This window comes from Macrotis lagotis, chromosome 1, assembly GCF_037893015.1.
Source record: "Macrotis lagotis isolate mMagLag1 chromosome 1, bilby.v1.9.chrom.fasta, whole genome shotgun sequence".
Lineage (NCBI taxonomy): Eukaryota > Metazoa > Chordata > Mammalia > Peramelemorphia > Peramelidae > Macrotis > Macrotis lagotis.
Window position 1 is genome coordinate 562,948,311 of NC_133658.1, and position 24,799 is coordinate 562,973,109.

Here is a 24,799-nt window from a genome sequence, read left to right on the forward strand (position 1 = left end):
TCTACCATTTCAGTTTTCCCTTCTCTAACACTTTAACACACTAAATGAAATACAAAATAAGAAAAATACATAAACAGCACTAATCAAGGTAGAAAGACTCTTTGTCCAGAAGCAATGTTTCAAATTCAAATATGCTACTTTAATTTTTTAAATACAGCATTATAGTATTTTAACTCTAATATTAATATATTAATTATTTATAAGTTTATTTCATATCTATGTATAAGAAAACATCAAAATTTTAAACTTCAATCTTTGAACAAAACATCAATTTAGATATAAGGAATTTCTAAAAATATATTCAAGAAAAATGTTATGAGTCTAATTTAAGTTTAATAAAGTCATTAGTAAGGGATGATAGGGTAGAATCATTGAAGAAGTTTTGCATCTTCATCTATCCACAAGATGATAGCCAATAGTGGGAAACATCACACACACACACACACACACACACACACACACACACACACACACACACAAACACAAAATGGATGCTTCAAAGAAGGAGTGTAGTCTTGTTAACCAGTCCTAAGAAAGAGGGTGAAAAAATAATTAAGATGTTAAAGACTTTTGAGATAGCAATGCACATTCTTAAAAATTAGCTACAATCAATTACAGTAATTATAGAAGGTCAAATTAATGCAGATTAGCATTTCCTGAAGTAGTTAATAAATTATTGGGCAAGGGAGTGTAAAGAATGAGAGATTACCCATTTTTTTTTATCCTTAAAGTGTGAGACAACTGGATAGAAGGTTAATGATGAATTCCCTGAACATTTGGGAGAGTAATTTGGAGTATTTTCTCCAATAAAGGAGATAAAGTCGTATCATTAGGATAAGGAACGACCAACACAATTGACACCTTATATGCAATTTACAGTGTGACTCAAAGCACTGAGAGAGATTAACTTTCCCATATTTACTCAGTCTTTGTTTACGAGAGGAAAGAACATAGATGGTGAACAGAAATAACAGTCTAATCAATTTTCAGTTAATGAACTTTGGGTAGTGCCTCACCCTTAACTGGGTCCCACCAAATGATGTTATTAACAATGCCTTTTTATGGTGAGGGGAAATTATTAACCCAAGTAATAGTTAAGATAACAATGTTACGTTGAAAAACTTTGGAGTTTTCCAAGTTCTTTCATTTCTTCTTTTCTATGGAATTTTCTCATGTGAATAAGTTTTTATATTAGCAAGGTGAATTCTACAAAGTCCTCAGTGACTCCTTTTCCCATTTCTTTAAGTTTAAAGAGTTTAATAGTTTACATTTTGATTAAAAGTCCTAAACCTTTTAAAATTACTTTTATTGTATTTTAATTGATATATTTTCGTTTTTCATTACAGAAAATATCCCTCTATATCCAGTGAACAAAGATTTTAAAAGATTTTAAAAGAAAAAAAACTTCAGAAAAACCAACCAACATATTGACTGTACTTGACAATATATAAAATGCTGTATACCTGACAGTATAAGCAAACTATATCCATAGCCACCACCTCTACAAAGAGAAAAGGGAGGAATATTTTCTTAACTCCTATCTAGAGCCAAGCTTGGTAACCTTTCATCCTTTATAAAGAATGTTTTAGTGGACTCAAAAAAGGAATTGCTAAAGACTAAAACAAGCATGTACACATATAATACATGTATGAGTAGGCATGTATACATCATGTGTCTACTACATATGTCCATTCATATAAATCCCAGTTTTTTAAAATTTTTTTATCCCACAGTTTTTAACACTCCTAGTTTATTTCAATTGCCTCCTAATGTGTCTCTTCTCTGCTTCCATTTTTATCGAACTTCAAATTCTTCCATATGAGATTCATCTTAATTATTTTTTAAAAAGCCACTTCCATTATGTTACTTATCTGTTCAAAATCCTTGGCTCCCCTATGCTTATAAGAAAAATTCTAGATCAAGCTTGGTATTCAAAGCCCTCCATGATCTATCTAATCTAACCAACACGTCCAACCTTATCTAGATCTCTTTCATATATGAACCCATTTTCTCTAGGAATATTGATCTATGGGTCCTCTAAGTGATTCTTTTTTTTTTAAACATTGTGCCTTTTAAAAGGCAGTTTTCCCTTTTCTAGGATTCTTTGAGTTTTTTTTTTTATCTGTTTGTTTTGTTTTGGTCTTTCTTTGCTTATCTGAATCCTGTTCATCTTTCAAGATTCATCCCATCTGCTCCTCTGCCCAGAGTAATTATAATTCCTGACCTTGGTGCTAAGCCTCCTAAAGATCTCTGGGGAATATATTTTACAGCTATTTCATATTCTCCTTAGAACAACACTGGGTAAAGAATAGACTTAATAAATTTGTTGTATTGGAAATTGATCTGGACTATAAAAGATTAACTAGGAGACAGATATTATCATTTAGAATGTAGGGATTTTCAGGAACCAGGAGCAAAGAAGCTTTCCCAAGATTATAGCTAAATGATACTCAGAAACTCAGAAGAACCATTTTAATGGTAGAATACAATATGATTCAAAGAAAGGGTTCTTTACCTTCTTTGATTCTAGAAAATCAGAAATTCTCAAGTGCTTCCAGGTTCACCCTGATGTCAGTGGGAGAGTCTTTCATATGTTTCTGAAGATTCTAGGAAGCAAGAAGGGATATAATGACCAACTTCTAGGACCCTTTTTGACACCACCCTGGGGTTGTTGCCTGGACATTTACACGTGTACTGTCAATCCTTCCCAATCCCATATTCTTATCACTCCTGATTTCTTAGTATGTCATAGACAGTCAGGTATCCTCTGTTCCCTGGAGTTGTCTAGACTCCTATTACAGTTATCTCTTCCACATCATGGGTATTAGGGCACAGTACCCACCAAATCTGGAAAATCTGTGTAAAAATTTTGGCCTTCCCTTTGTACCACAGAAGAAGTCTTGAAGTACTATGATATTATTATAATGATATTAAAAGATATAATATGTTGATATTAAGCATCATAATACATATTTTTGTACATTTCTGAGTTTCTAAACTGCTGGTTTTCATGTGTCATCTGCAGCAAAGCTCCCCACAAATTCTGATTTATTTTTTTATTCTGACTTACAACATATTGAGACTGTGATGGGGAAAGTTATAATGTGGAAGGGATAACTGTACTTTCAATTTCTCCTCCTCTTGGTGGAGAACTATTGGACTACAAAGGCAGGCGATAGGAAATTGATGATTTCTTGTTAATAAAAAGAAATATTTCTAAATATTAATTCTATTCCTACTGCTGCTAACAAATTGACTAGCTAGGCTTTATATAGTGCTTAAAGCACTTTACAAATGTTATTTCATCTTCACAGCCACCCTGGGAGGTAGTTGCTATTTTTATCTTCATTTTACAATGAGAAAACTGAGTCAGGCTGAGGCTGCCCAAGGCTTCACATCTAGTAAGTTCTGAGGTTAGATCTGAGTTCCATCCACTGGACCACCTAGCAACCTCTTGGAATGGCAAATGGAGAGAAACACTGTGGCTTCCCAAATCAAAATATATACATCCAAATCAAAATATATACATTTATTGATTGTTTATTTCTATTGGTAGTTAATGTGATTCTGGAATATGATAAGATCTATTTTTATCTATTTCAGCATGTCTGAGGGATATGATATGAAATCAATCTAGAAAATTCTAGAACAAATAAAAGAAATTATTGCTTTCAGAATTGACTGGCTCATTAATTCTTCTACAAAGTACCATTTAATACTGTCAGTGAACCATGGCAATGTACATGGATCATTGTTTGAAGAATTGTTGCTTATGCCTATCATGAGTCTCTCCATTGACTTCTGGGTCACAATCATTTGAATAACAAACATATTTTTGAATATACTTGTCAAAAATTCAATAGATTATGTTTTTTTTTTCCAAAAATGAAGAAAATAAATTGGTTAAGATTCTATAGTCCAGACCTCTTATTTACCAAACTGTGAAATTAGCTAGGTGATGCAGTGGGTAGAGTACTGAGCCTAAAGTCAGGAATACCAGAGTTCAAATTCATCTTCACACACTAGCTGTATGACCCTGAATTAGTCAACTAACCCTATATTTGCTTCAGTTTCTTCATCTGTAAAATGAACTGGCAAAGGAAATGGCAAACATACTCTAGTTATCTTTAGCAAAAAAATTCCTCATAGAGGCACTTAATTGAAACAACTGAATGATAACAATAATAAACATAGAATGATTATTTTAATTTACCACAGTGGCTTCTGAAGGTAGGGCCAAGTCAGAAAAAGAATCTGTTGAGCTTTTTGGCTGATTAACTACAAAGATAAGATCATATTAGACTAATTAGAGAAATATTTGATGCTTTCTATTAATTCAGAATAATCAAGTAATAACAGTTCATACAGTCAGGGATTAGAGCCAAATTGGAACTTCAGCTTTGGGGAATAAGAAATCACTTTTTAAAAATCTTATTTTTATTGATAACATTATTTAACTATCAAATCAAGCTAAAAAGAATTTATTAAGCATTTATTAACATGCCAATCCTTGCATTAAGTTCCTGAGATACAAAAAAAGACAAAATAAGAACAAAAATCCAATCCATGCCCGCAAGGACCTCACAGTCTAATGTTATGAAACAATATGCAAAGAACAATGTACAAACAACATACAGAAAGGATAAACTGGAGATAACAGAGGAAAGGCACTATCATTCAGTAAGATTGAGAAAAACCTTTGTAGAATTTTAGTTGTGATCTGATGGAAGTCAAGGAAGTCAGGAGATAGAAAAAAGGAGAGAATTTCAGGAACTGGGAGCAGATAGTGAAAAAGAATAATTGTGAGGCCACTATCAGTAGCCTCACAGGCTACTGAGGAAGGTGAAAGAAGACTGGAAAGGTAAGAATGGGGCAGATTATGAATGGCTTTAAAAGTCATCAGAGGATCCTATATTTGATCCTGGAGGAAAGCAGCAGCAATTACCAAGTGAATGCGTTTGGGGTGACATAGTCAGACCTTTAGGAAGATCAATTTGACAACTAAGTGGAGAATGGACTGGAGTGGGAAAAGATGTGAATCAGGGAGGCTTAGCAGAAGACTATTACAGTAATGAGGTGATGAGAACCTGTACCAGGGTTGTGGCGACATCAGAGGAGAGACAAGAAATGCTCCAAAGGTAGAATTGACAGCATTTCACATCACATTCAGTGCTTAATTATAATTTTTCTACTCTCCCCTCATTTAGTGAGCCATTCTTTGAAATAAAGATTTTTTAAAGAAAAAAAAATAAATTCTGCAAAGACTATCATATATGTAATATTTGCAGTATTCCACATTCATAGTCACCTCAAGCTGCAATGAAGGCAGAGAGATATAGAAATAACTTTTTGAAGTTATCAGTGTCCCAAAAGTCTTAGTGCAGTTTAAAAACCTTAAAATATTGAATAAATTTAAGATATTTTTGGTTTGGATTCAAGTCCTAAATCTATAATCTGTCACAGTTATTTCAGAGCTATTTCTGCAGCAGATTTTGTAGAATTTTAAGAGAGGATGTACTTGACATTGGAAAATCAAAGTAAACACAATTATTCTTTGGTTCTCTTTTTCTCTTTCATCTTTTGATATTATATAAAATGACAGGGTTTGGGGAAATCATTGGTGGAAGGAGGGGATGCAACAGAATCAAAATAATAAGAGCAAGGAGTATGAAGAGGAAAAGGATATTCTAATATTCTCTAGAGAAAGGCAACAGAGAGAGCATCTTGGACTTGGAGGTAAGAATGTTGTCTTCAAATACTCATCTTAATTTCAGAAGTAGAATTGAATTAAAATGTCTGTGTTGATATAAACTTCTTTTCATATCAGGAAAACTGGAAACTCACCTCTAGATTTTTGTTTTACATGTTTGCATACAGGGACATATAGTTTAATGTTGCTCCTGCATTTCTTTAGATCAGCTGATGTCTGAATCACTAGAATTTTTGTTATCTTTGCAGTACCTTGTATCTAAAGGGTCAAAAAATACAAATTAATGACTGAATTAACACTAAAGTATAGTAAAATGCAGTTATAACTCTGAGCATCTCTTCTTAGAATACATTTTCTAATTAATGCTTCTGATTGTTATTCTTCGGTATTAACAAACATCCTAAATTAACTAACATCTTAAAATGTTTTTTGAATTCTCAATTTTGGGGTTTTCCTGAACTAAGTTTAACCAGCATTTATTAAGCACCTACTTTTTACAAGATACTTTGTCAGGTACAAAGACAAAAACCAAAAAATGGCCCCTACTCTCAAGAAACTTGCATCTACTGGATTGGCTAGTTTTGTTAATACCTATTAAATGGGACATACCATGATCAGAACATCAAAATTCAGCTCTGACATAATTAAAGCATATTAATATGACATTGTTATATCTGCCCTGGATAACATTATGCTTCTATTATTATAACCTAAGATAATATTTACCTTTTCAGAAACCATGTCACATATGGAATTTTATATATAAAAGATCTATTTCCCTAGAGGGCACATAAGACCATTTCTTTACCTGATGACATGTTTTAGGAATTAGTGTGGGTGCAAAATACACTTTCTGTAGCTGACAATCTTCTGCACTTCCATATACAAGAATGACATAGTTCACAGTTTCATCATAGATGTTAGCTTTGGTATCTTTTGGTACATCTCTCACATACACATTACAGAGTTGTAAATGCAGGTTGTATGACCAATCCTACAGGAAAAAAAGGAAACAACATAAATTATTTGTGTATGAAAATTAGTCTCATTTAAGAAGTATAAGTAGACTCAAAGGTTTTAGATGAACCAGAAGGGGGAAGGACAATTAATATCTTACCTCATAAGCCAAAATTTCCTTGACTTTTTGAGCTCCAACACCAAGTGCCAACTTGAGCCATATTTTATATTCTATGGAAGGACAACACTCTTTAAATGTATCATACAAATGATATTTGGGGATGAAATAGGCCTGGAAAAGGAAAAGAAGAAATTTATCATTTCAGTCTTCGCACTTTTAAGAAAGATGAAAATATTCTAACCATCTTGGTTTGAAGAGAAGGGTTTATAGAAACCATAGAGGTGTAGTATATGTGTTTCTTTATTTTGAAAAGGTATTCTTAAGGCAATCTATCAAGAAAAAAAATGCTAAATTATCTGCTGCTCATAAGAATTTGGATCTCCAGAGATACAAACTTTTGGCTCAACTGAATGGTGCATGCCCTCTAGATGTATTAAAATTCACAAGCCTATGAGGGTACTGGAAGGAAAAGACATCTTCATGTATCCTTTTTAACCAAAGATCAGTGAATCAATAAAAGTACTGCAGAAGATCCTGAGGCAAAAATGAAACAGTCTATGCTCTCAAGGATTTTCAATTTTTTCATTCCAATTTATGAAGAAGAAAAATGTTTTTTAGGTGGGGTGGAAAAGGAATCAGGTTGGATCTCATGTTGGCTAGGGTTTCCAAGAAATGAAGCAAATTAGGGAGTGCTTTCTAAGCATGGAAGATACTGGTGAAAAGATATCGAACTGGAAAAGGAATGTAAGGAATATTCAGAATTTTCAGATCCAAGTCCTCCTCTCCCATCCATTGAGAAGGTAAAAAATATAATACCCTGTCAAATTCTAACTCTTTAATCTGTTTTTGTTGTTGTTCAACTCATGGACCCTTCACTATTTTTCAAAAGTCTGTTCATGTTCATGTTTATTGTTTCCATCTCATCCTTTGCTGACTTTTCCCCCCTTCTGCTTTCAGTCTTTACCAGGATTGTGGTCTTTTCTAATGAGTCCCATCTGTTCATTATGTGGTCAAAATATTTAAACCTCTGCTTTAATATTTGACCTTCCAGTGAATAGCCTGAATTAATTTCTTTAAGCATTGACTGATTTGATCTTGCTGTCTGAGGGACTCTGAAAGTGTTGATTCTGTGATGCTTTACTTTCCTTATAGTTCGACTCTCATAGTCATGCATTGCTTCTGGAAAAACCATAGCCTTTATTATACAGACAGCTTTGTCAGAATGTTCTCCAGTTTTGCTATAGCTTTTCTTCCAAGTAGTCTTTTAGTTTCATGACTGCAGGCCTTTGAACCCAAGAATACAAAATCTGACACTGCTTCTACTTCTTCTCCCTCTGTTTTGTCAGGAAGTGATGGGACCTGTTGCCAAGATCTTAGTTTTTTTTTTAATATTAAGCTTCAAGTCTGCTTTTATACTCTCCTCTTGCACCCTCAATAAAAGTTTTCTTAATTCCTCTCCTCTTTGTGTTATCAGAATGGTATCACCTGTATATATATAAGATTGTTGATATTTCTCCTGGCAAATTTGATTCTCAATCTAGCATTTCATATGATGTAATCTGCATATAAACTAAATACATAAGATGATACTATACAGCTTTGTTTTACTTCTTTTCGAATCTTAAACCAATCAATTGTTCCATATTTGATTTTCAGGTTCCTCAGGAGAAAAGTAAGGTGGCCTGGTTCTCACATCCTTTTTAAGATTTGCCACATCTTATGGGGATCCATACAGTCAAAAGGCTTTAGTGTCATCAATGAAACAGAAGTAGAATTTTTTTCCTGGAACTTCTTTGCCTTCTTCATAATCCAGAGCATGTTGGCAATTGATCTCTAGTTTCTCTGCCTCTTCAAAAACCACTCTGTACATCTGACCCTTCTTGGTTCATATATTGCTGAAGCCTAACTAGAAGAATCTTAATTTAACCTTGCAGATTTGTGAAATGAGTTCAGCAATTTGGCATTGCCTTTCTTTAGTACTGGAACCTAAACTGATCTTGTCCCATGCAGTAACCACTGTTTAATTTTCCAAATTTGCTGGCATTTTGAGTGCAGCAGTTTTAACATCATCTTTTTAAGATTTTTAAATGGCTCAGATGGGCTATCCTTTTTGTTAGCAATGCATCCTAAGGCCTACTTCATTCTCCAGAATTTCTGTCTTTAGATTAGTAACCATAATGGTTATTGATTATCTGTGATGTTAAGATCTTTCTCATATAATTATATGTGTGTATTTATGTGTTATCTTATCTTTCTTTTTTTGTCTTGTCACCTCTTCTTAATCTCATTTATTTGTAAATTCCTACCACTTTTGTTTTTTATTAAGCCCATTTTGCATGAAACATTCCATTTTATCTCTAATTTTCTTGAAGAGATATCTTGTCTTTATCATTCTATTTTTTTTCATTGCTCATTTAAGAAAACTTTCTTATCTCTTCTTGCCATACTCTTTAATCACACCCCTGCCTATAACTTTCTTTTGTCACTGGGATCAAGGGTAGGATTACTATCATTGAACTTGTTATGAAATTTTTCATTTTTATCTTTTTTTTAGAATTTTAATATGGTCACTTAAATGACTTACTGCTAATGAGATATTTTATTCTGTATCGACTATTATTTATATGGGTTTTCAAAATGTGGACAATCAGAGTAAATATACATTCCATTGATAAAAGCAAATTCTGTTCTTCCAAGGAACAATAGGAATTACTGGGTCACACAAAATTTTACTCTAGTGCAGCAGTTGCACCGTATCTATCGAAATATCATAGGGGGCAGCTAGGTGGCCCTAGAATCAGGAGGACCTGAGTTCAAATTTGATGTCAGACACTTAATAATTACCTAGCAGTGTAATCCCACTGCCTTGCAAAAACCAAAAAGAAAAAAAAGATAAGATCATAAATTTTGAGCTAAAAGGAATTGATTTCATATAGTTCACTTTAATAGATTCAAAGACACTAAATCCCTAAGGGAGGAAGTGAGCTACATGAAGTCACATAGGTAGGAAATGACTGAACAGGGATTTATACCCAAGTCCAGTGCTTTCAAACATAACCTATTGTAATACTACCTTCAAAACAAATTTAAAAACAATATCAAATTCTAGTAGTTGTAGATAGTTTTGCTGTCCATAAGGAAAACTAAATTACATGAGTAGTGTTAAAATTTGGGGCAATTAGGTGACAGGGATAGAGAGCACACCTACTAGCCATGTGACCCTGGGCAAGTCAATTAACCCTGTTTGCTCATCTGCAATATGAGTTGGAAAAGGAAATGACAAACCATTTCAGAATCTTTGCCAAGAAAACTCTCCAAATTGGATCTTGAAGAGTCAGACATGACTGAAAACAACTTAACAACAATAACATCAATGGTAAAATTTATATGCAAAGCCAGAAAGTTAGGAAAAGTCTATGCTAGATCTTCACATTTTCTTACTGAATGCAGGTCTGTGATACAGTGTGATGCAGAAAAATCACTGGATTTGGAGTCAAGAGTATGTGGGTTTAAATACTTACATTAGTCCTTTGCTTTTGCTTTTTGTCCTTTGTTCTCCAAGAGGACCATGATATCAGACAGTTGATGCCATGACACCAACTTTACTTTCTCCTTGGGAGTCATCTGGGTCCAGTGGCTATATAAAGATCAGGATGACTAGAGATGGCCTTGGATACAGTGGGAGACTTTGAACTTTTTAAGCTAAAGTCTTTCCTAGATCTTAGAAATATGCAGAGTGCCCTCTTTTACCTAGTCAAAAAAAAAATCAATTTTGAAGGGGAAGACCCTCAGTTTAGGCCCCAACAGGGCCTAAACAATGACTCAGTAGTGCTTGGCCTTGGCCCTATTGTTGACCAATCAATGAGAGTGAGAGTGGGACCTGTAAACCCTCTTGCCAGGTTTCAATGATAAAAATTTACATTCTTTAAGGCAAAGCACTTGCAGGTAAGGGTATGATACCTTATGTGGACAGAAGAAACAAAAGGAAAATAGGAAGGGGAAGAAGGGAGGAAGGGAAGGAGGGAGGAAGGAAGCTGGGCTTGTAAGTCAAACAATTCTTGGTAATTCTCTTATTTTACAGAACACTGAGAAAAATTAAATTCTTTTCCTTTTTCCATAAGATTTATACAGCTCATTTGCATGCATTAATTCATTTTGGTCTCATTTCACCAGTCTTATTATTATCCATTTCACAAATGAGGAAACAACCTCAGAGAAATTAAGGGACTGGCCTGTTGTCTCACATAATCCTGGAAGCAGGACTGAAAAGTAGGTCTTCCTCAACTATGAACCTCCAATGTTCCATGTCCCCTTTCTAAGATGACCATCATTTAGTAAATTGCCATATCTAGTTTAGGGGTAGGCAAAGATACCTCAACCAGTCTGGCAACTTTTACAAGCCTCAAGATACTTGAATAAAAAGAAATATAGAGACCTGACTCTCTAGATGGCACAGTGGATAGGGCCCTGGTCTAGGAGTCAGACTGATGGGAGTTCGAATCCAGTCTCATACATTTACTAGCTGAGTGATCCTGGACAAGTTGCTTAGCAGTCATTGCTTCATGTCTAGAACCTTCTCCAGTCCTGATCCATATTTGGCCATTGGATAGCCCTGGAGGAGAAAGTAAAGCTAGTGACTTAGCACAGCACTCCCTCACTCAAATCTAATTCATATCCTCATCATGACATTGCATCCCTGTTGTCAGGGTCTTGTTTGAAAATGAAGGACAACCAGGTGGCTAGGTGGCACAGTGGACAAAGCACCGGCCCTGGAGTCAGGAGTACCTGCGTTCAAATCTGGTCTCAGACACTTAATAATTGCCTAGCTGTGTGGCCTTGGGCAAGCCATTTAACCCCATTTGCCTTGCAAAAACCTAAAAAAAAAAAAATGGACAACCACTATTATTATTGTTATTGTTATCATCATCATCATCATCATCATCATCATAGAGACCTGAAGCAGACAGGGTGCTTCTGCTCTCTCCAGAGGCAGACATGCCTTGCTTAGGCAATTTATTGCCTAAATAAAGAAAAAAATCTCAGAAAGACGATTCTTCTGCTTCTCGCATGTTAGTTTGAGCACATGCTAATTTTACATACATACATATATATATATATATATATATATATATATATATATATGAAATTTGTTGTTGTTTAGTAATATCAAACTCTTTGTGACCCATATGAGGTTTTGACAGAAATACTGTACTGATTTGCCATTTCCTTCTCCAGTGGATTAAGATAAACAGAGATTAAGTGACTTTCCCAGGGTCATTCAACTCATAAGAGTCTGAGACAGGATTTGAACTAAGGTCTTTCTGACTCCAAGTCTAACTGCCTCATTTTTATTGTACATATAGCATATTATACATATTTACATTTGTATATGTAGAACAACAAATATTTGCATATTCACATAAAATCAATTGATTGTTTAAATTTTGACATAATTGTCTCAGTATTATGCATAATAAAGCTTAATGAGTACCACCTATTAGCTAATTTGTTTGAAATCCTTCCTATGGTTGTTGAATTTCACAAACCAGCTTCATCAAGCAATTCATTAGATTAGAAAAGACACCTAATAAATGTTACCCTAATGCAGGTTTTGTTCCTTTTTTTATGCCTTCATCCTTAGCTTTCATGTAAATGTATTAAATATGTAAACATCTTTTGGAATGGATCCAAACTTAATAGCTAATAAAAGGAAATAATTCTCAGAAGAAGAAGAAGAAGAAGAAGCAGCAGCACATTTAACTGTTCCCTGACCTCTACTACAGTTTTACAGGTGGCAGTAAACTCCACAGGCTCATTGGTTAAGCAGTTCAGTTCTCCTATGATGGCCCCGCTGTTGAGGTAGTCTGCATAAAAGGCATGATTTGTTGGTTCTGTCTCCAGAGTCATGTGGTTCATTCCAAAAAAAGGTCTGGAACTCTGTCGCTGTTCATAGATAAGAACAAGATAAAACATACCATCATCTTTCATTACCCCCTACAAAACCCAAACCCCAAACCCTTAATGATGCAAACAACACCCCCCCACACTACAAATAATCATTCAATTCATGGTTCATTTTCCCTGTTATTCTTATACTTTCTTATAATATGACTTTTGTAATTTTTCATTTCTTTTGAAGAAAAATTCCTTTAAAAAGTTATCACTAAAATGAGGAAAATGAAGTGGTGGGGAAATATCCCTTAAATGTCTTGCCTTTAATAATTCTTCTACCTTGAGAATCATGAGCCAGACATGACTTATCCATGTGAGTGCTACCTCCCTTTCCCTTTTCTAGAGAAGAGAAGGCAGCAACTTATGTGTTGAGGGCAGATGACAGGTTTGTTGGTTTGCTTCTTTTTCTTCTGCCCAATAGTTGGGCAAGACTTTCTATACCCATCCTTATTCATCCTGAAGTTTTCTGTAATCCCTTATTTCTTCTGTTCTTTTGAACTTCTGCCAAATTGCTTCTATTTACAGAGATTACATTCTCTGACTGCCACGATCAGTCTTTGCCTTAAGATTTTTAATGGGGAAGATCATTTAATTCCTGAGACAGTTTGACTCATTTCTGGATAGTTCTAATGTCTAGAAATTTTTTCTTATATAAAACCAAAATTTCCTTCTCTTCATCATCTCTGTCCCTTTCCTCAGATTACTTCTCAGCTCAGCTACTCTGAATCCCAACTTTCCTTAAGGTGCAGCTCAGGGACTACCTCCTCTATGAGGCTTTTCCTGATCTGTCCATTCATCCATATTTTCTTCCTCCATAATTTATTTTGTATCCCTTATTTGTATCAACTGAATCCCTTCAGAAGAACGGAGGCTCCTTGAGGATAGACAAATCTTGTTTTTGTTTTTATATTCCTAGTCACTTAATGTTTCTTCCATTGAATTTAACAGAGTGGTGATTGTTGCCCATTTATGAGTATAACTGAAAAGACTGGTATGTGGTCATCAGTCTTCCCTGTTCCACACAAATGTTAAAACTGTGCTATTGGAGGAGGCAGTTTGATGTAATCGAAAGTGTCCCGAACTTGGCACCAGGATCAAAATCCTAGTTCATACAGACTAGCTATGCAGCCCTGGGAATAAATTATTTCACTTCTGTAAGCTTTGTGGACGTGAGTTATTAAAACCTAGTATTTGACTTGTATAATCTATCACCACTTAACCCTGTTTTATGGATAAGATCTTGCTGAACTAGCTTTCCTCAACAATAACCCCTCCATGTCTATTTATATAGAATAAGATGGGAAAGTTCATAGGACTATGGGATACAAATTTAGAGTTGAATGAGACCTTAGAGATCATCAAGTCTAACTCCTTCACTTTACAGATGAAGAAACTGAGACCTAGAGAAGTCAAATGATTTGACCAAGGTAATGCAGGTAGTGAATAGCAGGAGAAAAGTTTAATAAATTCTTAGTGTTATAAAGTTTTGAATGATATCACCTTAATATAAATTTTGTATTTATTGCAATATTACCTTTATATTGCCAGAGATAATCAGATATATTCCTGTCATATCATCACCTTCTTCAAAAATGTTATTTCCACAATCAAAGGTCAAGATGTTGATTTTTTCCTAAAAAAATCATCAAATGTTTAGATAAGAATAATGCTTTTAGGGTACTTAACCCTATTTGCCTTGTAAAAACCTAAAAAAAAAAAAGAATAATGCTTTTATTTGAGGGGAAGTCAAGATAAAACAACAAAATAATTTCAAAAACTAAATCAGAATGAAAGGGTGAAAACAAAACTTGGGAGAGTGAGGAGATAAAAATAAGTAGAAGCAAAAATATTACCTTAATGTAATCTATGTGGATGTTTGATTTGCTTAACCATGGAATATTATATAACATTTCATCAAGAGAAGGAAGTTTGATAACAGGTTCAAATTCAAACATTTCTTTTTTTCTGGCAAAAATCTCCTATGAAGCAACCAAAAAAGAGATTCAGTCCTAGATTACTTTGATGGAACCTCCAGAACAATTGTTGCTAACATAATGACATTTCTTATGTTTTTTCTTCTGAAATTTCCAACTGCTATCTTCATAATAAAACTCCGTTTTATCTCTTCCACTACTTCCTTATATTGTGATTGCCCAGATGATATGAATGACATTTTCCTTTTGTTTCTTCAGTACCATTTAACAAGGTTAATTTGTTTAAAATAGTTATAAATTAAAATAATTTTTTCCAGCCCAAACATTTCAATGTCATTGATTAGCATTCTCATAAATGAACCTTTACTGAATGTTCTTATGTTTGTGGCTTTTCTCAGGCCTAAATTCTACTTGTGATGAGTCAGAATAACAGGTTTGTCTTTTTGTTGTTGCTGATGATTTTTATGTTTATCCTTATAATATTTAATGACTTGCTCAGTTTGTTTTCAATTGTTGAATAAGTTCTGTTTTTCCAGATCCCATATTTGAACATAAGCCAAGCTGAAAATAAATTTTGTGACAATTGTTTTTTACCTTTACATCTCAAATTGGACCAAATCCAACGAACAAGAAAATTATAGACAGTTTCCTTTTCTTGAGTTCAAATTTGATCTCAGACATTTACTGGCTGTGTGATCCTGGGTAAGTCACTTAATCCCATTTGCCCCAGTTTTCTCATCTGTAAAATGAGTTGGAGAAGGAAAATAGGGAACCACTCTGGCATCTTTGTCAAGAAAATGGGTCACAAAGAGTTTGCGCATTCTCGGTCAGAACACTGGGAAACATCAACACTGGTTTGATGAAAATGATGGGGAAATACCAAAGCTGCTAAATGAAAAATGAAAGCTCCAAAGGGGTTTAACAGCAGGATAGTTTATCCATTTCTAAAAAGACAGCATTTAATTCCATCAAAAGTAAAGTAAAAATAGAACTTAGAGATATGTAGGAAACTTGACTCAAGAAGAAAGCAGATGAAATTCAGTTTTATGCAGATTGTAACCATCTAAAGTGTTTCATGATGCCCTAGAGGCTATTTAGAGGCCAAAGACATATGGTGGATCAATGAAGATGGAATCACATTGATTAGTGAAAAGGACAAGATAAATATCTTATCTTCGATCAATGCAAAAGTCATTGACTATTCAACTCAAGTTGAAGTCAATCTGTCCCTAGCTAAGGTTTCCACTGAAGATGAAGTTTGAATGTCTTTAGGTTCCTTTCATGTGACAAAAACACCCAGTGCTGATTCTTTTTTAGCTGAGATATACAAGACAGAGGTGGGGATGGGGTCCCAATGCACATACAAAAGCTGACTGAAATTTTCCTGGCTATATGACTCGAAGAGATTATCCTCCAGGATTTAAAAGATACTTCCAGTGTCCCTCTCTATAAAGGTAAAGGGAATACTGTCCTGTATAAGAACAGTGTTGTTTCTCTTTTAGTCATTGCCAGAGTCCTTCTCAGGTTGGTCACCTACCTGTGAGCTAGTGTGGCTTCAGAAAAGGTTGAGCAACAGTCAATACAGTGTTTGTTTCCCAATAACTCTGGGGAAAAATGCCAAAAGCAGAAAAAGAGATCTGTATACAACATTTATAAATCTGACCAAGTCCTTTGGTACTATCAGTCATGAGGATTTATGGAAAATTATGCCAAAATTTGGTTGTTAAAATTTGGAAGTTAATCAGTATTGTATGTCAGTTTCATGATGGTGTACATGCCCAGGTTCTGGATGGTGGACGACGCTCTCAAAGTTTCCCAGTCATCAGTGGAGTGAAACAAGGATGTGTCCTTGCTCCAATGCTGTTTAGCATGATATTCTTAGCCATCTTATCAAACCCCTTCACTGAGGATGAACACGGCATCAAGGTCAGCTACTGCAATGGTAAATTCTCCAATTTGAAAAAGCTACAAGCCAAGATCAAAGTGGACAGAGTGTTGATGCATGATCTTTTGTTTGCAGAGGATATGCAATGCAGCCTCTGAAGATGAGATGCAACAAGTATGCTGCTTGTGCTCATTTGGGCCCCAAAATTAACATCAACAAAACACAAATATTTCATCAAACAGCATCACACCATCCATATATGGATCCATTGATGACAGCAAATGGAGAAGTTTTGAGTACTGTGGACAAGTTCACTAACCTTAGTAGTATCCTTTCCAGGGAGGATTGACATACACATTGCCAGAGCTAGCTCAGTATTTGGAAGGCTCCAAAAGAAAGTGTGGAAGAGAAGAGGTATAGATTGACTACCAAACTGAAATTCTACAGAGATGTTGTGCTAACCTCATTGCTATATGCCTGTGAAATCTGGACATCCCAGGAATTGCTTCCATTTAAGTTAAATGTCTTAGGAAGATTCTGAAAATCTCTTAGAATAAAACACTGAGTTCCTTTCTCAAATTAAATTGCCAATTAGTCAAACATACTAAAGAGAGTACAACTTCAATGGGCTGGCTACATTGTTAAAAGACCAAAATACATGCTTTTCAAAAAGACTTTTATGGTGAAACTCATGCAGGGCAAGTGCTCAGAGAGGGGTCAGAAGAAGCAATACTGGGACACTCTGAAGATCTCTCTTGAAAACTTAGGAATTGATTATGCAGCATGGGACTGGCACAGGCTGCCAAGCAAGGTGTACTCCCCTCAGAGAGGGTGCAGCATTTTATGAGCAAGGCAGAGTGAAAGCAGTTCAAAGGAAGCATGAGAGGTGTAAGTTTAGGGTAACCACCCCAGGTGTGCACGTGGACTATTTGTGCCTGACCTGTGGTAGAGCATTCCGAGGTTATATTGATCTAATTAACCATAGTCAAACATGTAATTTGTCTCCAACATAGCGATATCATTTTTGTCTTCAATAACAAGAACCAACCCCATGCTTACAACCAGGTGTTTGAAAATGTACTTGCTTTTTTTGCCCCTCTAGATTGAGAAATGCAAGATTCTTATCCTCCCTAGGTAAGAGGGTTGAGAACAACATTTCCAAAATAATTTTTACCAGAAAACTAAGGGGAAATATAAATGCAAAGTATAATGGATGCATTTATAGAATATAGGTAGTTGGTGATAGAGAAAATTAGATTAAATGGAGCTCAGCAAGAAAGAGTATGGATTCAAGAAGGTGAAGACTAATAACTGGCAACTTCAGGACCATGTCTTGTTTACTTGGAAGGAAATATGATAAAATTATAAGGATTACAGGTTATTTGAGACATGAGTGAACTTTTCTAAAGGGGGGGGTACTACTGTAGTCGAGGAAGAAGGAACATGGAAGAGTGATGATGAAGATAAAAGCTACTTTTAAGAGATATAGATACATTGAGATCCAGAGAGACAGCAGAAATGCATAATGAAATGCACAATGACTCTATGTGGCAGATTCATAGAGATTTTTGCACCTCAGTAAACTATCTTCTGGGCAGCTACCCTGCAAATTGGTGATGGGAAGGTAGGGTGGAGGATGCCTATCTCTACATAAAAGTATGGCAATTATCCACATGGAGATAATTGAACCATTGTTAATAGTGATGTATTCTCCTGGTTTTCCTATTCAGGACTTCTATCTTTATTCTCCCTTTGTCTTATCTGCCATGTGTCATGATGCTTTATACCCTAGGTGATCCTTGTCTTTCTGAAAATCTCCATATGAAACATAACCCAGGAGAGAGCTCAGAAGGCCAGAATGCTTAAAGTGTGCGCTGGACAGAATCTTCTCTTGTAACTATTGATCATCGTTTACTTCATATTGGTATATTCTGTATGGGGAGTGGAGTGTTGCTTCACAATCTTAACTACCCCAATCTCCCCATCCCCAATGTCCTATTTTATGCTGCTATCAGTCTCAAATAACTTATGCAATGACATTCAGCTGCTCAAGATCTCTGTCACAGTCCTCTCTCAAGTCACTTCTTTTGTGCCAGCTCCCGAAAGTACTGTCATGGCACAGAAGCAGCATATTGGCATATTGTATTGTTAGAGAAGCAAGAATAGAAGAATTAAATCTACTGTGGTAGCAATAAATGGAGTCTCTGGCAGTGTGTTAAAATGATTTTATGTAAGAGATACTGGTAAGTCAGCTATTGTTATCCCACAGTTAACTGTTAGAGAAAGTACAAGTCCATACAATAGCTCATGTCCATACAATAACTATCAACCCATATACATTATTAAGTGCCTACTATGTTTACCATGGCAAATGCTGGGGACACAAAAGAAAGACCCAGTCTTCAAAGACCTTATAATCTAATCAATACTGGTAGAATTAACTTTATTACCTTGCGTATTACAGAAACTTCAGTATTACTAATTATTCCTTTTGTCTCTAAACTCATAAGAATCTCTTCAGCCATATTAAGCAAAGTGTAAATTTCCTCCTTGGTTTTCATAGTGATCGCAATATCTGGATGATCATATTCTAAATAGCCTGAAAAAGAAGAGATAATGTTTCCATTATGTCATAAATCAGTTTGCTAAAGCCCAAGTCCTTGTTGTAAAATTCTATAGATTTGTGTGACAGGAATAATGTGCCTCCAGGGCATCTGGGTGGCACAGTGGATAGAGCACCATCCCTGAAGTTATGAGGACCTGAATACAAATCTGACCACAAACACTTAACAGTTACCTAGCTGTGTGAACCTGAGCAAGTCACTTAACCCACCTATCTTGCAAAAATATAAAAAATAGTATATGCTCCTTTAAGAACTGTGAGGAAGGGGTGAGGGAGGTAAGGGGGGGTGGCATGTTCTCTGCCTCTGTCACAAATATTAGCAGAGACTCTTTGGAGTCATCCTTTCTAGCTTTTGATACTGTTGTTGTTGTTCAGTTATTTCAGTAACATCCAACTCTTCCTCATGCCAATTTCTGACAAACAAACTGGAATAGTTTGCCATTTCCTTCTCCAGCTCATTTTACAGATGAGGAAATTGGGTCAAACAGGATTAAATGACTTGCCCGAAGTCACACAGCTAGTAAATATTAGAGACAATATCTGAACTCAAGAAGATGAGTTTACAAAATCTTTACTGTAACATGAAGTTGCAGTAGTTGCCTCTTGAGAGATGTGAAGGCACTGATCTATTCAAATATTGATGGATTAACAGCAGCTAACTACTCTGAATCCTACTCTGAATCACTTTAAAAAGCATGACACATTATTAAGGTAGACAATTACTTTAGTGAGGAGAGACATCTATAGAAAAAGAACTTTATCTTTGAGAGAAAGTTGTCTCTCTCAGGAGGCAGGATGGTAGAATTTCTCTGTTTTTCCTCCCACCACTGGGCAAGGCATTTTTCTTCTTGCTCTATAGCAAACACTATGCCCATCAGAAAATAGAAGTACTCCTAAGTACTGCCAGAGGAAAAAATTTGCCCTGATCATATGAAGAAGAGCTTCAAAAAGGACTAGGAATACTAGCAAATAGATTTATCTTTGCATTTCATTTAAGACTTCAACCCCACACTGTTTCTATTACCTACCTCTTCTAGGATGTAATTAGACTTAAGGGAAAATCAATATCCTGACTAATTCTCCCTCTACCACATAAATAACAGTTAATGGGATTGACTTGATTTCATGAGTTGCCATGGTAAAAGACTCCATCATCTACTGGCAAGACCACAGTGATACACTTTTTTATTCTTAGGTGGGTCGATCCTTGAATGACATCACCTACTGGCAAGACTACAGTGATATACTTCTTTATTCTTAGGTGGGTTGATCCTTGAATGACAGGTTCAGGCTGTCACTTGGATGGTACCCATAAATTTTCTAGGATAGTAGAAACTTCCATAGCTTATTATTCTGTGGTACTAGTACCACTTGAGTGCCTCAGTATCATACTTGGTTAAGATTTTGTTGGGAAATCAGGAATATTATTAAGGACATGTAAGATCATATGGAAGTTAACCAGTCATGGGGTAAGAATGAGGTATAAATCATAGACAGTCAAGTATCTCTTTTGGTGCCCACAAAATACAAAAAGAACTAAAGTGTGATCTCAAGATCATTGGGTGGGTCATCTGTTTGATATCATTGGAAGAAAATGTCCAAAGATGGGTAGAGTATATGAACAAGTTTCAATCTGCACAGCATGATGAAACTGTGGATCTGCTTATACCTAATTGTACAACTAGAGATCACAAAAACCTTCTGAAACATGGCCAAAAAAACATAGAAAGGGATTGACATGGTAAAAAAAATGGCTCTGGTGGGGCGGCTAGGTGGTGCAGTGGATAGAGCACTGGCCTTGGAGTCAGGAGTACCTGAGTTCAAATCCGGCCTCAGACAATAATTACCTAGCCATGTGGCCTTGGGCAAGCCACTTAACCCCAATGCCTTGCAAAAACTAAAAAAAAAAAAAATGGCTCTGGAGTCAGAAAATCCAGGTTCAGATCTTGCCTCTCACTAATTCCCTACAAGCCTTTAACCTTCTTGGGTCTCAGGTTTCTCATCTATAAAATTAAAGATTTGAATGTATGGCCTCTGAGGTACTGTCTAACTCTTAACTCCTGTAATCTTATGAATAAAACAGTAAGATAACCATGTGGTAATTAAATTTATGAGATAGAAAAAAACCTGTGAAAATAATTCTGGAAAATTCATTAATTATATTGTTATTCATAGTATTATAGCTAGGAATCAGTGAGATTTTATAATTTGAAGGGACCTTATAGGTCTTCTAGTAACACATTAGAAGCAGTATAGTTTAATATAAAGAACATTGATTTCAAGGCAGACTATTTAGCAATATCAGGGTTTTATAATTTAGTATCCAGGTGACCTTCTTCAAGTTCCTCATTTGAAAAAAAAGAAGTCTATTGCTGCTGATTCTAGAAAAGCTGCTTATTTGAACAGTAATTAAGTTAGAATGATGCAATAGAAATAAAGAAAAGGCTAAAAACTTTGGAAACTGAAACCATTTTCCTGTAACTAATTCTCTTCAGGGGAAAAAGACTCTCTGAACCTTTTGAAACCCATGGCTTTGAAATTTGTTCATAATATACTCACCATATATTGAGAGTAAAACTTGCCATAGTGTTACCTACCTAGCTCTTTCATAGCATTTTCTGCATTCTTGTACACATGATTACGTAATACCTATCAAACAAAAAGTGTGCAAATTCATAACCTATGTAATGTAACTGCAAGCAAACCTCAGGAAAGGATGACATGGTATTAGTTCATTCCATTTTTTTAGGTTAACAAGGAAATTATTTAGCCCAAAACTGCCTCATGGGAATATTTAATATATGATATTTAACCAATACATTAATCTGGAGAACTTGAAAAGAGACAATGAGATTATTTCCAAGAGTCTCAAAGAACAAACAGCTCTTTCCCTGGTAATGTGTAGGGTAAAAAACTATCCTCAGCTCTATTGAGTGAATAAAGGTGCTATTGCTCACCTTGGCAACTCTCCAATGACAAGATAGACTTTTTTTTCCCCCCACCTTGTCTTATGAAGGTAATAAAAGCCTGCATATATGAGAGGCATCAAGCAAGGCAGTTGGTTTGAGCAGTCACAGGATTAATCATTCATAACTGAAATGATCATAGTTCCATAGATTATAACTCTGGAGTTAGAAGAGGCCTCGGAAGTACCTGGCCCAAGCACTTCAATGTACAGGGTCAAAAAATGAGGTCTAGGGAAATTAAGTAATTTGTCCAAGGTCACACAGATAGTAAGTAGCATATGTGATTTAGGTTAGGGTATGTTGGCTCCAAATCCAGCACTTTTCCCATTTTACCTATTTCTTTGCATTTAGTTGAACTGAATGAATAGACACACAAGTTTCTTCTAAATGGGAAGGAGTCTGGAGGCTATCCAGTCCAACTTCTCATTCAGTATTTACACTTAAACCTAATATTGAAGGGATGCAGAAATTAACATCTTTCCCCCTAAGTTGTTCAATTATCCTTTACTTTAAAAAAGATATTTTCCCTATAATTTAGCTTGGATAACTCCTAGGATGCCTTGTGATTGGTTAACAAGACTTGGGGATGATTTCTGAAGAAAAGTTTTTTGATGAAGATTTCCTTATTTTAATAAAGCTAAATTTTTCTAATTTTTATACACTCAATGTGTCACATAAATGTTTCTGAAACTGCAATAATAATTACTTGAATCAAGGGTATCTTTCCTTCAATTTAATGGAATAGTGCAAAGTCCCAATGTGGATAAAAATTATCTATTGTTCATTCCATTTATTTCTTCCTGATGTTAAGAAAATATAACATCTTTTCTATTTTTTTTTGTTCTAAGAGTACTTGTTCCAAAATAATTTATAGGTAAAATGATTGTCAATAAAATAAAGAAATAGGCTGATATATTTTTCAGCACAAGTGGCATATAGTATTATGGAAAGAAGACTAAATTGATGTCAGAGGAAATGAATCAAAACTTTAGCCCTTCTACTTACTACTTATTAGAACTTGTATTAAAAAAACTAACTCAACCTCAATTTCTTCTTTCTTAAAAATAAAGGATTGGCCAGGATGGGATCTAATGTTTCCTCCTAACTCCAGTACCTATTATACATTGCTCCAATATAAATAGATTTAAGAAAAATAGTAGGCAAAATGTTTTAGGTTAACAAGGAAATTATTGTCCATGTTGTCCATGGGCACATGTGTCAGTTCTCATCTTTAACAGACTGGAATGTCTTAGTATAAAAGTATTTTTAAGGTAGTTTTGTAGAGTGTCAAGAGTGTTAGAAAACTTGGGTTTGAATCTCATGTGATACCAACTGTGTCCCTGGAAAAAAGTCATTTACATTTTTTAAACTTCAGTTTTCTTATCTGTAAAATGTGGATAATAATAATAATAATAATAATAATAATAATAATAATAATAATAATAATTCAAATCAATGAGAATCAATGACATAATGTATGAAAAAGACTGCAAGCCATAAAGTGCTATACAATACAAGTTATTGAAATATTTATTGTGATGATGATGGACTGGAATTCAGGAAATCCAGATTCTGGGCTTTTTTTTTTCCTAGTGCTAAGTTGCCACTTGATCTTAGTCAAGTTACTTCATCTCTCTGGGTCTTTTCAGTAAACTAAAACAAACTATGTAATCACTATGTTACCTTCTAGATCTACTACAAATTTCCCCTCCTACTTTTTCATTGTACTAGCTCACTTGCTTGCTTTTCTTTGTTTAGCTTATCTGGAAAAAAGAAGGCAAGAAGAAGAGGGAGAGGTCTTGAGTATTTGGGGACAGGGCCAGAGCTCTGTTTAGGTTGCAACTTCTGTTAGTTCTCTTCCCTCTTCCTTTTCTTTGTTTAATGCAAAAGACATGTGAGCATGATGCAAAAGCCCAAGTCCAGGGAAAGAGGCAGGGAAATAAGTATGCTCAACCCAGTTCAATTCAATTCAATTGAACTGAACTAACTTTATGAATTGCTTTACTACATATAAAAACACTATTTGAGGTAAACCAAGATGGGATTTAAAAACTCCCTGCCCACAATGCCTTACATTTTCTTGGGGGATACAACATAACAAAGTAAAACATCTCAACAGGTGGAGAACATTAACAACGTGTTACTGTAAATGAAGGAACGTATGGAAATGGAGGAAGCTGCTTAAACACAAGAGGAAATGTCTCCTGCCTGTAGGTATTGGAACTGTAATTTGAATTAATTCTCAGGGGAATAAATGAGGAAACTACATTCCAGAAATGGGGAATGAAAAGTCCCGGAGGTAGAATACAAACAAGGAACAGTTAGTTGGGCCAATTTGATTTAAATTAAGAATACAAGAGTGGAAGTAATATGAAATTAGTCTGGAAGGACGGGTGGATTTAAATGGCAGGCTGAGAAGGTTCTATTTTTATACTAAAGGTATTAGGAGGCCATTTCTACTGTTTTGAGTTAAGGGAATGACATAGCCAAATCTATACAAAGTCTGTGGTAAAAGTTAGAGAGAGAGAGAGAGAGAGAGTGAGTCAGAGTCTTCCTAATTCCAGGGGCTGAGATTCTATCCACCAAGCCACCTAACTGTCCAAATGATAAGAACAGGGGAATTATAACTGCATACACAAATTGATCTCTTT

General features: G+C 35.1%; 1 protein-coding gene across 1 annotated transcript in view; it reads right to left on the reverse strand.

The window, feature by feature from the left end:
* Positions 1 to 300: 300 nt before the first annotated feature.
* SLC9C1 (solute carrier family 9 member C1) overlaps positions 301 to 24,799 on the reverse strand; it is an 85,346-nt gene continuing 60,847 nt past the window's right edge. Inside the window, exons 20-30 of the mRNA XM_074214486.1 lie at positions 21,780 to 21,831; positions 19,010 to 19,158; positions 14,594 to 14,719; positions 14,275 to 14,373; positions 12,561 to 12,731; positions 6,828 to 6,959; positions 6,519 to 6,704; positions 5,845 to 5,968; positions 4,214 to 4,278; positions 2,516 to 2,606; positions 301 to 528 (exon numbers count right to left, since the gene is read on the reverse strand). Of these exons, the coding sequence (XP_074070587.1) occupies positions 2,535 to 2,606; positions 4,214 to 4,278; positions 5,845 to 5,968; positions 6,519 to 6,704; positions 6,828 to 6,959; positions 12,561 to 12,731; positions 14,275 to 14,373; positions 14,594 to 14,719; positions 19,010 to 19,158; positions 21,780 to 21,831 (1,176 nt within the window). The 3' untranslated portion in view covers positions 301 to 528; positions 2,516 to 2,534. The remainder of the gene's footprint in view (positions 529 to 2,515; positions 2,607 to 4,213; positions 4,279 to 5,844; positions 5,969 to 6,518; positions 6,705 to 6,827; positions 6,960 to 12,560; positions 12,732 to 14,274; positions 14,374 to 14,593; positions 14,720 to 19,009; positions 19,159 to 21,779; positions 21,832 to 24,799) is intronic.